The sequence below is a fragment of the Callithrix jacchus genome, chromosome 11, assembly GCF_049354715.1.
Source record: "Callithrix jacchus isolate 240 chromosome 11, calJac240_pri, whole genome shotgun sequence".
Taxonomy (NCBI): Eukaryota; Metazoa; Chordata; class Mammalia; order Primates; family Cebidae; genus Callithrix; species Callithrix jacchus.
This window is the reverse complement of record NC_133512.1, coordinates 30,471,151-30,486,944: the sequence shown is the minus strand read 5'-3', so window position 1 is coordinate 30,486,944 and position 15,794 is coordinate 30,471,151. Positions and strand designations below refer to the sequence as shown.

Here is a 15,794-nt window from a genome sequence, read left to right as displayed (position 1 = left end):
GGTGGCACAGCAGTGGCTGGATCTAAAATACTTGAACACACAGGGAATACTACTCCCCAGGGAAAAAAAATGGTGCAGTGCACTGAAAGGCAGTACCTGGGACTAAGGAAACCCAAGCACACACTACAGTATCTGAGAGCTCTCTGTCGGGGGCCATGAGAAGTGACTCCCAAGCCCAGCAATGACAAAAACCTGTGCTTGGCTTCGCAAGGGAAGAGTGAAGTCCTCTCCCACTAGGGGAGCAGCCTCTTTGATCAATCTCTCACATAGAGAATGGTACTCCTCCCCCGTTCTGTATACCTGTTCCTGCTATCACCGGAGGTTGGGCCAGGCAAACCGGAGGGCTACCTATCTGGGGCAGTGAGTGGTGACTGAAACCCCACTGGCAGCATGGCTTCCATGCCAAGGCTCATATGCAAAGGCAGGGCCCCCTGCCCCACTCTGTATAGCACCGTGGCACTGCTGCTATAAAGAGCAGGAAAGCCTGGTAGCAGCATGTCTGGGGCTGAACCTGTATTGCAGCCACCACCACCACCAGTCCACACTGATAGGGACCCAGAAGGTAATCAAACCACCCCTACTGCCATTGCTCACACCACTCCAGCTGGCCAGGGATATGAGAACCTGCTTACCTATCCCATCCCACAGCCATACTGGCACTGGAATAAGCCATGTGAAGGTCCAAGAGTTGCCCCACTGGTAACCACTGACACAGATGCCAGCATGTATGAGGCTGTTCTTGCATTGCTATAAATACCTGAGGCTGAGTATTATAAAGAAAAGAGGTTTAATTGGCTATTGGTTCTGCATGTTGTCAGGAAGCATGGCACCAGCATCTGTGCAGCTTTTGGACAGGCCTCAGGGAGCTTTTCCTCATGGTGGAAGGCAAAGGGGGAGCTGGCATATCACATGGCCAGAGTGGGGGCAAGAGAGAGAGGGGGAAGGTGCCACACACTTTTAAATAATCAGGTCTCCTGAGAAGTTACTCTTTATTTTAAGGACAGCACCAAGGGGATAATTTTAAACTATTCACAAGAACTCTGCCCCCATGACTTCCCACCAGGACTCTCCTCCAACACTGGGGATTATATATCAACATGAGACTTGGGGGGACAAATATCCAAACTATATCAATCACACATTGCCCTGGGGAACAAAGGCATGCACAGCCCAGTGCTGCCACCACTAAGGCCTAAAGACTAGCCTACCTGGCTTCCCAGACCATACCACAACTTCACCACAGCTTCCACTAATAACTGCACTCTAACCTTCCAATGAAATAACATACCGGCAAAGTTATTTATAGCCATGGAAACCATGCAGCGACTACAATACTGCATACAACCAGAACCAAAGTCAAAGAGCCCTGCTCAATCATACCACAGATACATCTTTAAGAAAAAGTCTTCCCCTACAAAAAGTAAATTCAAAAATAGGAAGAAGAGACTGTTATACCAGATGCACAGATATCAACATGAGGACACAGAAAACATGAAAAAGCAAGAAAATATGACATCTTCAAAGAAATACAACAATTCTCCAACAATGTATTTTAATGTTTAAAACTCTTCAACTTCCAGATAAAAATTCAGAATATTGATTTTTTTTCTTGCAGATTCATCAGAACAGAATATTGATTTTACAGAAGCTCAGATTAATTCTGAAACATAATGCAAACAAATGAGAATAACAATTAAGGATATGAACGTGAAATTTACCAAAGAGATAGATATCTTTAAGAAGAACGGAGCAGAAACTTTGGAACTGAAGAATTTATTGAAGGAAATATAAAATACATTAGAGAAAGCTTCAACAAAAAACTAGACAAGCAGAAGATAAAAAGGTTAAGAACTTGAAGATAGATCTTCTGAAATAATACAGTCAGACAAAAATAAAGAATTAAAAAGAATGAGTAAAGCATTCAGGACATTTGGGACAACATAAAGAGACCAAATATACAAATTATTAGTATCTCCAAACAGGAAGAGAAAATGAAAAGATTAAAAAATCTATTTAACAAAATAATAGATGAAAACTAAGTCTAGCGAGAGATTTAGATATTCAGATACAGGAGGTTCAACAATCCCCAGAAAGATACAATGCTAAAAGATCTTCCCAGCAATTTTAATCAAACTGTCTAAAGTCAAAGCCAGCAGGATGTGGTGGCTCACACCTGTAATCCCAACACATTGGGAAGCCAAGGTGGAGAAGCACTTGAGCCCCGGAGTTTGAAGTCATCCCGTCACTACAAAAATTTAAAATTAGCTGGGCATGGTGATGCATATCTGTGGTCCCAGCTACTCAGGAGGTTGAGGTGCAGGGGAATTGCTTAAACCCAGGAGTTCAAGGGATCACACCACTGCACTCCAGCCTGGGCAACAGACTGAGAACTTGTTTCTAAAAACTAAATAAAAACATAAATAAATAGTCAAAGCTAAACAGCAAGACAAAACCACCTAATCACCTGTAAAGGGAACCCCATCAGACTAACAGAAGACTTATCAGCAGAAACTTTATAGGCTGGAAGAGAACAGGATGATATAGTCAAAGTGCTGACAGGAAAACACACACACACACACACACCCAGAGAAGCAAATGCTCAGGGAATTCATTACCATTAGCCCAGCCCTACATGAAATAATCAAGGGAATCCTAAACCTGGAAGCAAAAAGACACCATCATGAAAACACATGAAAATATAAAACTCACTGGCAAAGCAACCACACAAAGAAAAAAGGACTCAAATGGTACCAGTACAGACATCCACTATGCCATAATGACTAACAAGGAGAGAAAAAGAAGGAAACAAAATATATAACACTATCAGAAAATAATTAACAATATGACAGGGACAAAGCCTTGCATATCAGTAACCTTGATAATAACTAAACAGATTAAATTCTCCACTTAAAAGATACACAATGGTTGAATGGATTTAAAAAAAAAAAACACAATCCAACTGCTTACAAGAAACTCAGCTCACTAATAAAGACACATATAGACTGATAGTAAAAGAATGGAAAAAGATATTCCATGCAAATGGAAACCAACAGCAAGCAAGAGTAGTTATATACTTACATCAGATAAAAGACTTTAAATCAAGAACAGTAAAAAAAAAAGAAAAGACAATTAACTAATTGTAGATTATTAAATAATGAAAAAGAATCAATGCAGCAAGATGATACAACAATTACAAATATATATCCACCCAACACTGGAACACCCAGATTCATAAAGCAAGTATCATTAGATCAAAAAAGAGAGATCCAATAATAGTGGAGAACATCAACAAAAACCCAAGTCTCAGCATTAAAAAGATCACCTAGACAGGAAATCAAGAAATAAACATTGAATTTAAACTGGAGTTTAGACAAAATGGTCCTAACAGACATTTACAGAACATTCTATCCAGCAGCTGCAGAATATACATTTTTTTCATCAGTATATGAAACATTCTCCAGAATAGACCTTTTATTAGGCCACAAAATAAGCCTGAATAACTTTTTTAAAAACCTGAAAACATGTTAAGTTTCTCTTCGGACCATAATAAAATAAAACTAAAACCAATACGAAGAAGAACTATACAAATACATGAGTGGGGTCGGGAGGAAACACGCTCCTGAATGACCATCGGTTTGACTAAAAAATTAAGATGAACTAAAGGCTGAGTACCATGACTCATAGCTATAGTCCCAGCACTTTGGAAGGCCAAGGTGGGAGGATCACTTGAGCCCAGGAGTTCAAGACCAGACTGGGCAACACAGTGAGAATCCATCTCTAGAAAAAAATTTTTTAATTAGGTGGTAGCACATACCTGTAGTCCCAGCTACTAAGGAGGCTAAGGCTGGAGGATCCCTTGAGTCCAGGAGGTCAAGCATTACACTGGAAAAACAGAGACTAAAAAGACACCTTTCCTTCAAGACCAGCCTGGCCAACATGGTGAAACCCCGTCTCTACTAAAAATACAAAAAATTAGCTGGGTGTGGTGGCGGGCACCTGTAATCCCAGCTACTCGGAAGGCTGAAGCAGGAGAATCGCTTGAACCTGGGAGGCAGAGGTTGCTGTGAGCCAAGATCTCACCACTGCACTCCAGCCTGGGCAACAGAAAGGAAACTCTGTCTCAAAAAAAAAAAAAAAAAAAAGACACCTTTCCACGGTGTATAGGAATGCAAATAATATTTTTTTAAACTTGGAAATAACCCAAATGTATATCACAGTAGAAAGAAGAAACAGTGATGTATTTATATAGAGGAATACTACAGAGCAGCTAAAATTAATGAACTACATGTAACAACCACATAATGGCAATACATTTTATGTACACGTGGGCATCTAGCCAAAGGGGTGAGCAAGGGCTGACATTTAATCCACATTCAGTGTGTCAAACCACGAATGCTGACATAGGGCTACATGTGTCCAGAGAAAGGAGTACCTTTTTCTTTATACAAAGTTTAATTTTGCTCACCTGAAGGGCTATATCGGTACAGAGAGATACCTCTTTTTTTTCTTTCTTTTCCTTCATCTTTTCCTTCCTTCTTTCTTTTCCTTCCTTTCTTTCTCTCTCTCTTTTTTTTTTTTTTTTTTATTTTTTTGAGATGGAGTTTTGCTCTTGTTGCCCAGGCTGGAGTGCAACGGTGTGATCTTGGCTCACCACAACCTCCACCTCCCAGGTTCAAGTAATTCTCCTGCCTCAGCCTCCTGAGTAGTTGGGATTACAAGCATGCACCACCACACCCAGCTAATTTTCTATTTTTAGTAGAGATGGGATTTCTCCATGTTTGTCAGGCTGGTCTTGAACTCCTGACATTAGGTGATCTGCCCACCTCGGCCTCCCAAAGTGCTGGGATTACAGGCATGAGCCACTCCGCCTGGCAAGAGGTACCCCATTCTAATTCTCACGAAGGCGCCAAGTAAGCCAGGGGCTATAGTAACACCAGGGATGAAACTCAGAAATACAATGTAAAGTGAAAAAGCAAGTCAGAGAATATGCTCATTATGATTCCATTTCTATAATGTTCCAATAGTGGAAAATAAACTACTGTTTAGAAATAAAAACATATGGAGTTAAACTATAAAGAAAAGCATGGGAATAAGACACAAAATTCAGGATGCTGGTTACCTCTCATCAGAGAAAAAAGAAAATAGGATAGGAGAAATAAGAACTTCCAAGGTAATAAACAGTAAGGCTCTATTTCTTAAACTGAGTAGGGGTACGTATTAGCTCAATGTATACTTATACTTTATACCTCACATATGTTTTATAAATATCTTATACATATATTCAATATTAAATTTTTTTTAATTGGGGAAAAAAACTTACTCCCTAAACTTAAAAAGCTTAAACTCAAGAGGAAAAAATCATAGGCTATAAATACAGCATGATGTGGGCTCTAACAAAAATGTATAGTTTGAGGCCAGGTATGGTGGCTCACACCTGTATTCCCAGCACTTTGGGAGGCCAAGGCAGGCAGATCACCTAATGTCAGGAGTTCAAGACCAGCCTGGCCAACATGGCGAAACCCTGTCTCTACTAAAAAATTCAAAACTTAGCCAGGTGTGGAAGCAGGCACCTGTAATCCCAGCTACTCAGGAGACCAAGGCAGGTAGAATTGCTTGAACTCGGGAGGCAGAGGTTGCAGTGAGCCAAGATTATGCCACTACACTACAGCCCAGGCAAAAGAGCAAGACTCCATCTCAAAAACAGATGTACAGTTTGACAGCTTCAAAAAGAAGCACCAACCTCATTTTACATGATGTGATTATTACGCAATGCATGCCAGTATCAAAACATTTCATCTACCCCGTAAGTATATATATACCTATTATATAACTACAAAAATTAAAATTAAAACAAAAACAAAAAGAAACACCAAATAGGTTGAGGCATGCCAAAGTGCTTTATAAACTACTATCTATACTACAAAGTGATAACCACATCAATATTAAAATGGTTCTTCATACTGGTTTCAGGGTGATAAATGAAACAGTTTAAGCATTACTTATGTTTGATTTTTAAAAGAAGTCACATAGCACTTAAATACAATGGTATTATTTCTAATAAGGATAATGGATGCAGGAGCCATCACACAGTGGGTCTACTAAGTATCAAAATGAAACCAGAGGAAAATTTTCAAATTGTTACTCCACAGGCTAGAAAAATGATTAAGTAATAATTCTTACTTTACTCTCGAGAATAATACTTAGCAGGAAGTAGGGGGAAATGCTTGACTGAAGAAACCAATTGCTTCTCAAAAATCAATATTTCAAATTCATCTGAGTTTCTTTTTTAACTGCTCTTTAAAATACTAACGACAGAATAATAAAAGTATAGTTATGTTCCCATTTACAGTTTTAGAATACTATTCTATCTGTATGTACCTATATATAAATCCATGATGCATTTCTAAAAGTCTGGAAAAGGAAATAGATGAAGACATGAGAGAAAGGGATGGGGAGAAATTCTTCAGTTTTATTCAAATGATCTCAAAAATTCCATGTTTCAAGACTGATGAGCAACAGGACTTCTATAAAACTGTGGGCCCATTTTGGGTATCTAAGCCATGCTTTTCCCCCAGCCCTTTCGAAACCACCCTCACAGAGTTGATGGAGAAGTGCAAGCCAGTCTTTAGGCAGAATTATAGTCAGGTACTGACCAGGGTTCACTGGGGTACCTCAACCCACTTCCCTGTAGCTGCTAACTAACCAAGAGTCATGTGGCATGCTGACCACGTGCTCCCTCATTGTTCCTATAGACAGAAACTCTGACACTGGACCTTTTTACCCTAGAACTGCTTATGGTGTTTTTCAGATCCTGAATTCCAGCAGAATGGCTGAAGCCGACCAGTCTAAAGACCTCAACCAAGGAACCAACTCTGTACAGGACTGCCATTTCTTCATCTCCCTGTCCCAGGACTTCACCCCTTGCTTCTTGATCAATCAGCAATCCCCACCTTTCAGCCCATCACCTACTTGTTCAGACCCTTTAAAAGTTCCATCCCCAAGCCCTTCAGGGAGGCAAATTTGAAGGTTCCTCTGTCTCCTCATTTGACTGACCTACAATTATTAAACTGTTTTTCTACTGCAAATCCCATTGCATCTGCACACTGGTCTGTCACCATGCAACAATCAATCAAACCTAGTGGACCTAAAACACTTTCATTTAACTTTATTTAGTTAAAATACAGTCATTTTTAAACCAGTCTATTTAAGTAGAGAAGTGGAACCGTTTGTAAGAAACCATGTTAAAAAATATAAGCATAATAACGCTAAGACCAATATAAATAAGCTGCTATGATATACTAGTTAACCTCGTAATGATCATGTGTCAACCAATAAATTATCCCAAACCATCCCTGCACAAAGCTTTTAATCTACTATATGGTGCAGACTCAAGTGCATTCAATTATATTAGCATTTTTATGCCCTAAAACGAAAAACCAAAGTTTAAAAATTGCTTGTTAAGAACAAAAGAATAATTCCAAAGTTTTCTCAGATTGTATTTTAAAAATCAAATTGGTATTTATTATCAGATTATAATTCCAGGTTGTACTCTTGAAGCTAAAGAAAATCAATGGCAAGATCATTTGTACCATAAGAATTTTCAAATTCAACTGTAGAACCACTCTAAGAAAGACCTATTCAGTTTATTAATTCCATCCAATAAACATCACACTAACACCAACCTTAAAATTGCTTATTTTTAGTATTTTGTAAGTACTTTTGATCAACATACCTATACCCCATCATAAATCTTTATACCTAAATCCTGTTTAAGTAATCCAATATATCAATCAGAAGAGCTAGAAATTATTTATTCCTCCACTTACATTCAAAAATTGTTTGGGATATGAGGTACCTTTACAAGATCATTAAGTTCTTTTTAAAAAAAATACAAAATGATTTAAATTATATTTTACTTTTTAATTCTAAAGTCCACAATCAAGTTTAATGCAATTGGAATAAAATTTGTATTCTGCTATCTACTGCTATACTGCTACAAATACATAAATATAAAAGTTTACACAGTAATTCTGGTTACACAGTGATTTTGGAAAACTTGGAAATTACAGAAAAACCATGCTATGATCCTGCCATTCCAAACTACCCTGATACCTGCTATTAATGTATGATTTGATAGTAAGTTTTTAGAATTTCTTTAGTGAGTCTTTTCTTCCAAATGAGACAATCATATAACTTATAACCATGTTAACATGGTATATTATATGCACAGATTTTCTAAAATTAAGCCATCTCAGCATATATTGGCTAAACAAAACTTGGTTATAGTGTTTAATACATGGTTGGATTTATCTTGCTAATATATATTTTTTAAGTTTTTACATGTATATTCATGACTAAAATAAACCTGTATTTTTCTCTTTTATAACATTTCTATCTGGTGTAAACATCAGAGTTATACAGGTCTTACAGAATGAGGAAGTATTTCCTCTTTTTCTATTGTCTGGGAAAGTTTGTATAAAAATTTAGATGATCTGCTCCTTGAAATTGTGGTAATATTCATCTGTAAAATAATCTGAGCCAAGTTTCCTTTGTGAAATGATTTTTTTTTCTTTTTTTTAACCACTTGTTCAATTTCTTCAAAAGTTACAGGATTATTTAAACTAATTATTTTTTTGATGAGTTCCAAAAATTTTTTTCTAAAAACTGATGTATTCCTATCCACAATAAATGGACCAAAAATTCACTACACTTCAAAGTTGTGACATCCTTTTATGTGAATTTAAGACTAACAATGTTATTTAGACTTAAGAGTACTAAATAACATGTCAGTTTGTTTTTATTTTTAATGAGTGAGAATCCTGTAACAGGTCTAAAAATAACTACCACAAAACTATATGGTACCCCAAAACCACAACTGCTACTTTTGACAAACAGAAATAGGTTTGCACATATTTTAGCTACCGCTTACCACCAGAAACAGGGGCATCCATGAAAACTGCTCCCATTTTCTCAACTTCTTTGGCCAATTCTTTTGAAACTGCAGGATCAATAGTGCTGGAATCTATTAACAATGAGCCTTTCTTCACTTTTCTAAATAAATAAATAAAAATATTTCTAGTTTACAACTCTGAGTAAAAATTTCATGCAACTACCTACAGAATTAGAATCTGCTAAAAAGCTGCCATATGTCAAGCAGGTTTTTAGTTTAGTATTAAAAGCATTATTAATTAGAACAGGTTTTAAAATCTCATGTTCCTTTTTAGATCAATTATAGTTCAAAAGTAAACCCAAACTTTTTCAAAAAATTCAAAAAAAATCTAATATACTACATGGTATAAATTCTGATTTCAGGCAAAATACACACTAACCATAATAATAAACATGAGGCTAAGATGTAAGCAATTTAAAACACCTTTTAACTTTAAAAGGGTATTTGGCAGGACTTAAATTTTTGTTTGTAAAATAGTTCAGTCATTAAAAAGTAATTTATTTGTCTTTAACAAGCCAATTTCATATATCCATGTTATTTCCTCTATGAAGAATAAACATAAGCAATTGAAATCTAGCCATTTGTGTCAAGATGGCATATTCTTTTATAATTATAACTTTTTAATGACAAAATAAAATATCAAACAGGTAGAAAGGAAAATATATGAAAGAATCTGGAAATATCACAGTCTTTTTGGATTTTTATGGTAACATATATAAACACTATAAGGGGAAAGGATTCTTCATATATCATATTTTGCATCAATATTTAAATGGTGTTCTTACAGAAAAAATTTTCATTTTACTGTAAGTACAAAATATATACCTACGTAATTCCCTTGTTATCTATAAGGCAGTGTCTATTTTCACTGGCTAAGAAACTCTAACCTAAATTATAATTTCTTTAAAGGGCTATGGCTAACCTTTAATTCAAACTTTACAAAGTTCTTTTTTTTTTTTTAAGACAGGGTCTCCCATCTCAGCCTCCCACGTAGCTGGGACCACAGGTGCATGACACCATACCCATCTAAGTTTTAAATTTTATATAGAGATGAGGCTTCATCATGTTGCCCAGGTTGATCTTGGACTCCTGGGCTCAACCAATCATCCTGCCTTGGTCTCCCAAAGTGGTGGGATTACAGGTGTGAGCTACTGTGCCTGGCCAAACATTCCAAAGTGTTCTTACTATAGGTATACTAACGCAGAAGACATGGAATCATGATTAGAAAATTAAAACTGAATAAATATAAATACTGAAGAAGAAAATAGAAAAATCATTGATAAAAACTACTAAAAAGAAAAATCTATTTAAAAAATAGCCCACAAAATGGTTTACACATAACCAGGCATGGTGGCTCATGCCTGTAATCCCAGCACTCTAGGAGGCCAAGGCAGAGGGATCACTTGAGGCCATGGATTGGAGACCAGACTAGGCAACATAGGAAAACCAATTCAAAATAAAAAGAAAAATACATATATTTAAAAGTCTTTAAACAACAATTATAGACATATGAATTGTTACAATTCAAATGCAATGATTGGGTATATTTCACAGAAGAGAAATAGGTTTCTCTTTAACCTAAAAAAAATTGTTTATCAATCTGTGATCTTAATATTTTAAGATCTTAAACCTTTAAACAAATGGAAAATCATCCTAAAAATTATACATGCACTGGGTATGTGGAAATGCTCCTCACCCAGAAAAAAATAAAGAACCACCCATAAGAAGCAAATTATAGTTCAATGTAAAGCCAAACTTTTTAAAAACACTCCCTGAACAAAACTGTTCTGGTAGCTAGTCACTATATACCTTAACAAAGGATATTAACAAATGCAGAGCTGTATCTCCTCTTTTTAGCAACTTTTCCTTGAGAGGTAAAGCAGGACCATAACTGAAACAGGCCAGGTAATAGGACAGCTAGGATGTCTCCGGACCACACACACTGGGGCCCTGAGAGCTCCATTCAAAATGAGTGTCTTTTAACCTTCCCTGAAATCTAAATATTTATCTTATCAGTTTTCTGCCTAATATCCAAGTGTCTTTTGCTTCCTTCCTTCCAAGTTGGTTAGTTTTCTAACACAATTCCGTTATCAAAAACTTCAAATTTCACATATTACAGTTTCATGAAATTAAACCCTTTCTTTTAGCCCTTCATGTGACTACAGACAGCATCTACAGTTTGCTCTAGCTTTTTGCTGAAACTGAGTAACAAAATAAGTTAGGAATAGAAACAGTGAGATGAGAAAACTAAGTTAGGAGTTCAACCACTGACATCCTAACATAACCGCAAGGGTTTGGCAATAAGCAGCAATTAACCAAAAAATTTCTAGAGCCAGGGAAGATAAGCACTGGTTAGGAAACTCTGACCTAAGCTATATTTTACTTAACCAATTTATGCCTAGTGTTCCATTACTAGAACGCCAAGTTTGTGGGAGTTATTTACATCCTACTGCTCAAGGTCATTGACAAAGTCTGATTCTTCCCAAAAATAATTTCCAACCTCTGACATAAAGAGCTATGCTAACCTTAATTCCAACTTCCCAAAGTAATTCCAACTTCCCAAAGTTCATACTACAGATGTACTAACCCATAGGACATACAATAACTTTTTTCACATAATAAAATGTTTAACAATGGTGTTCTTTCCAATGTTTGACTATATTTTTCATAAAACGTTTTTCCTGAATTTCTATAAGCTGTAAGAAAATTTTATTATTAATAGTTGCACAGTTTAAAATGTAAGCTTTAAAAGTCTCTTAAACATGTTACCAACAAAAGGGTAAATTTAATGCAAGAGTTAAAGGAAAGAAACAGAACCAAAAGAATTTATTCACAATGTCACATACTTGACATCAGTGAAAAAAATAAACCTTTTACAAAGAGAAAACCCACCACACTATTCACTTTATGAAAATAGGAAACAGTATAGAAAGGTTTAACAAACAAAACTGTAATTTCCTAATGGTTCTAACAAGTGAAATTCATGAACTATCCTAAGAAGAAAATAACGACAGTTGAGAAATACATACTTTAGAATCCCATTTGCTCCAGAATAAGCTTCTACTGCATTGATACTGGTGGGCAGCATTGTAATAATTCTGTCAGCTTTTTCAGCAACATCTGCTGGGGAAGATACTACCTTTAAAAAAAATTGCAAAGGTACATTATTTAAATTAAAATGTAAGCAGTTTCTAGAGCATAAACAGGATTCACTTTTTATGCATGCCTATAATAGTGACAGTGCATAAAAACTAATCCTTGTTTCCAAATGACCAAAAAAAAAAAAAAAGCTTACTGCACAAAATAAAGGCACATCATTATACACAGATGCAATTTCTGTGAAATCAAATCTGTGGTTTATTTTTAAAAGTGTGAAGGGAGTTGAGGGTAAAAGGGCAAAACCCAGCAGTCCTGGGAATAGACATACTTCTCATGGGTTCTTCCTAGCTGGATTCCTATACAGCCTACTCTTTGGTATACATTTTGACTAAGAAAAATATTTTAGTACAACAAAGCTGGTAACTCAACTGTAAAATTCATTAGTGATTTGGAGGGGAGCAAAATCCCCTAACAAAAATCTCAAATCCCAATCCCCACCATCCTCCAGTCTCTATTTTTCAAGCAAAAAAAGAAGAAAATATAAGTCTGTTTCAGAAAAGAAAAGGTCAGGACAAGGACATAAACACTACAAAGACTGTGAATACCACCAGGAAGGTTAACAGCATGAGCTACCAGAACTTGTAAGGAACTTAAATATAGAATAAAGACATAGGGATAGGCATCAGTACATTCTCCCAACCCTCATTTCTGATTTAATAATGACCATGAACATACTGCAAAAGATAGTTACACTGTCTATCCTGTTTGTGTAGGTGCATGCATGAGTAGCTGTACTGTTACTCACATTCCCCACCCTTTGCTCACTCCCACATATTCACCTTGATAAACATGGCCAGCCAAGTGGCAACCAAAGAGGTCAGATGAGACCAGGAGCTCTCTCCTTTGACTCAAACTCTCCTTTAATAGAAAGAATCTGCTGGGTGCAGTGACTCATGCCTGCAACCCCAGCACTTTGGGAGGCTAAAGCAGGAGGATTGCCTGAATCCAGGAGTTCAAGACCAGCCTGGGTAACACAGCGAGACCCCAGCTCTACAAAAAAATAGAAAAATTAGCTGGGTGTAGTGGTGTGCACCAGTAGTCCCAGGAACTTGGGAGGCTGAGATTGGATGATAACTTAAGCCCAGGTGTTGGAGGTTACAGTGAGCTATGATGGCGCCACTGTACTCCAGCCTGCCTAGGCAACAGAGCGAGACCTGTCTCTGAAAAAAAAAAAAAGAAAAAAGGGAAAGAAATCCAGCATCTCAATTGTCACAACACCTTCCTTAAAGCCTTTTTTCTCTGTATTAAAAAAAGACAAAAGACTATCAGGCAGATTATTGAGCATTTCTCTCCAGAATGACTTACATATGTAAAAACTAACATATTTCTACATAAACTATGCATGTAAAAACATATATTTTCTACTAGAAAGTGTGAAGTGACAGGCCGAGCGCGGTGGCTCAAGCCTGTAATCCCAGCACTTTGGGAGGCCGAGGCGGGTGGATCATGAGGTCAAGAGATTGAGACCATCCTGGTCAATTTGGTGAAACCCCATCTCTACTAAAAATACAAAAAATTAGCTGGGCATGGTGGCACGTGCCTGTAATCCCAGCTACTCAGGAGGCTGAAGCAGGAGAATTGCCTGAACCCAGGAGGCGGAGGTTGCGGTGAGCCGAGATCGCGCCATTGCACTCCAGCCTGGGTAACAAGAGCGAAACTCCGTCTCAAAAAAAAAAAGTAAGAAAGAAAGAAAATGTGAAGTGACATGTAAGTGTCTTACGAATAGGAATGCCTCTGTTTTTCATGTGGTGGAAGTTTACACACATTTTCTTTTTATCTTTTATGTGCATTTGATGAAAATGAAATGGGAAGCCAAACATAGTGTATAATCTAAATATTAAGAGCTAGAAGTAATTACATTTCAATTTTCCATGACAGACTATCAGCTTTAAATCAAATTCAGGATAAATACAGCTTTAACAAAAAGAAGTTTCATAAGTCACCCTTTAAAATTTCAGTTAATCAAGTATCCTGGCATACTGTGTATTAACAAGGCAGCAAATGATATTATAAAACATCTCTGCCCCTAAAATAAACAAAAAAGGATATTCTCTTTTAATGTTTTACTCTAAAGACAACGCAGCATTTTAGAATCTACAATGAGATACAGTCAACCTGTGTATTTTGATATATCATCAGAATTTGCTACAAATAATTCTAAAAATTAAAAAATTTTCCATCAAATTACAAATAAGTGCTTAAGTTGCATGAAAACCTTTCCTATACCTGCATAAATATTGAGACTCTAGAAGAGGCAACTATTTCCTGGCAAACAGTTCAAGTTTACTCAAGAAAAACAGAGCTCAGTGAAATGGTAAGAAAAAAAAGTTATAGTAGTCATACTTCTCTACTCCTGTACTACACAAAAATATGTGTTACTTAGACAGTCCCATTTGTTCATCTATACTCCAATAAACAGAATGCAAAACAATGGCATGCTTTCCTTCTATTGCAGCTCCATCCTTCTAGATCCTTCAGAGACATCAGTAAGTCCTGCAGTCTAAGAGTTAATTTCAGACTTCCTCTTAGGAATTGAGTTCTCTCCCACTGAAAGAAATTTAATTCCATCTACATAACTCCTTTAGAGGGGCCCTGAAGGGGCACCAACAATTAGCTCACAGACCTAAGGGTATTTCACACCTCCAAGTTTCTTAATCCCATGAATTGGCAGTGCCAATTCAGGCACTTGCCAAGTGCATGGGGTGGCCAATCAGCCCCCTGCATCCCTAGCATCTGCTTCTTGAGATGGCTGCAATGCCAGAATAGTGCTAACCCCTCAATTATACAGGAAAGTAGTGTCAAAGCTCACAGGCCCAGAAAAAAACACACAATGGTAGTGATAGCTGGAATGTCACCACCGTACTGGCCACAACTGCTCTATATCTAATAACTACACACACACACATATATCTGGCACATTGTACCAGTCTCTAATTTGTACTACAAAGGCATGTTTATTAGACAGATAAACAGACATTCAAATAATCTTGCCATCCATGTGATGACTTCAAGACCCTGAAATAACTGACAAAATCTGGCCATGACTCAAAAGTTGGGAGGGAAAAAAAAAAATCAACCTTGTTGCCAGTATGACACCAACTACAAAAGCCTTTAGAAGCCAAACTAATTAGAGTCCCTTCAATTACATTTGCTAATTGAATGGATAAGCAAAGGCAGCATGGATCAGTGAAACGAATACTAATTTGAGAAGCCAGAGACCCAGGCTTAGTTGCAGCTCAGCCAATAAGTCATGAGTGATTTTGTGTAAACCACGTAATGTCTCTCTAGCTTCAGTTGCCAAATCTATAAAATAAGAATAGTGATTTGCATTATCTTTCAGGGTTCCTATCTCCAAAGTAAAAAGGAAACTTAGGCAGAGCTATTTTTCATATTTAATAATCTAAGTTCTAAGAAGGTATGGTTCCCATGAAAAGGAGCTGAGGGGAACGGAAGTACATGCAATGATTCAGCACAAATGCATAGCATAAGCAGGACTTTCACTGTGCAGGTTTTCAACACCTCCACAACTGTGGACGGTCATTGGCCTAGCTGACTCTGGGACATGGCTCTGCTCTGACTGTCAAGGCTGCCCCAGACAGATCTCCTGCTAATTCCAACTGCCTCATACTTATACTATTATGAATTAAGATAATTCTACTTTTCTATTATCTCAATTTTGACTACA

At 37.0% G+C, this 15,794-nt stretch overlaps 1 protein-coding gene across 2 annotated transcripts in view; it reads right to left on the bottom strand.

Moving 5' to 3' along the window:
- The window catches only part of HIBADH (3-hydroxyisobutyrate dehydrogenase), a 137,187-nt gene that overhangs the window by 95,220 nt on the left and 26,173 nt on the right, over positions 1–15,794 (bottom strand). For both annotated transcript variants that reach the window (XM_035253556.3, XM_035253555.3), the window contains 2 exons: positions 11,980–12,089; positions 8,930–9,051 (listed from right to left, as the gene is read on the bottom strand). In XM_035253556.3, the coding sequence (XP_035109447.3) occupies positions 8,930–9,051; positions 11,980–12,089 (232 nt within the window). The remainder of the gene's footprint in view (positions 1–8,929; positions 9,052–11,979; positions 12,090–15,794) is intronic.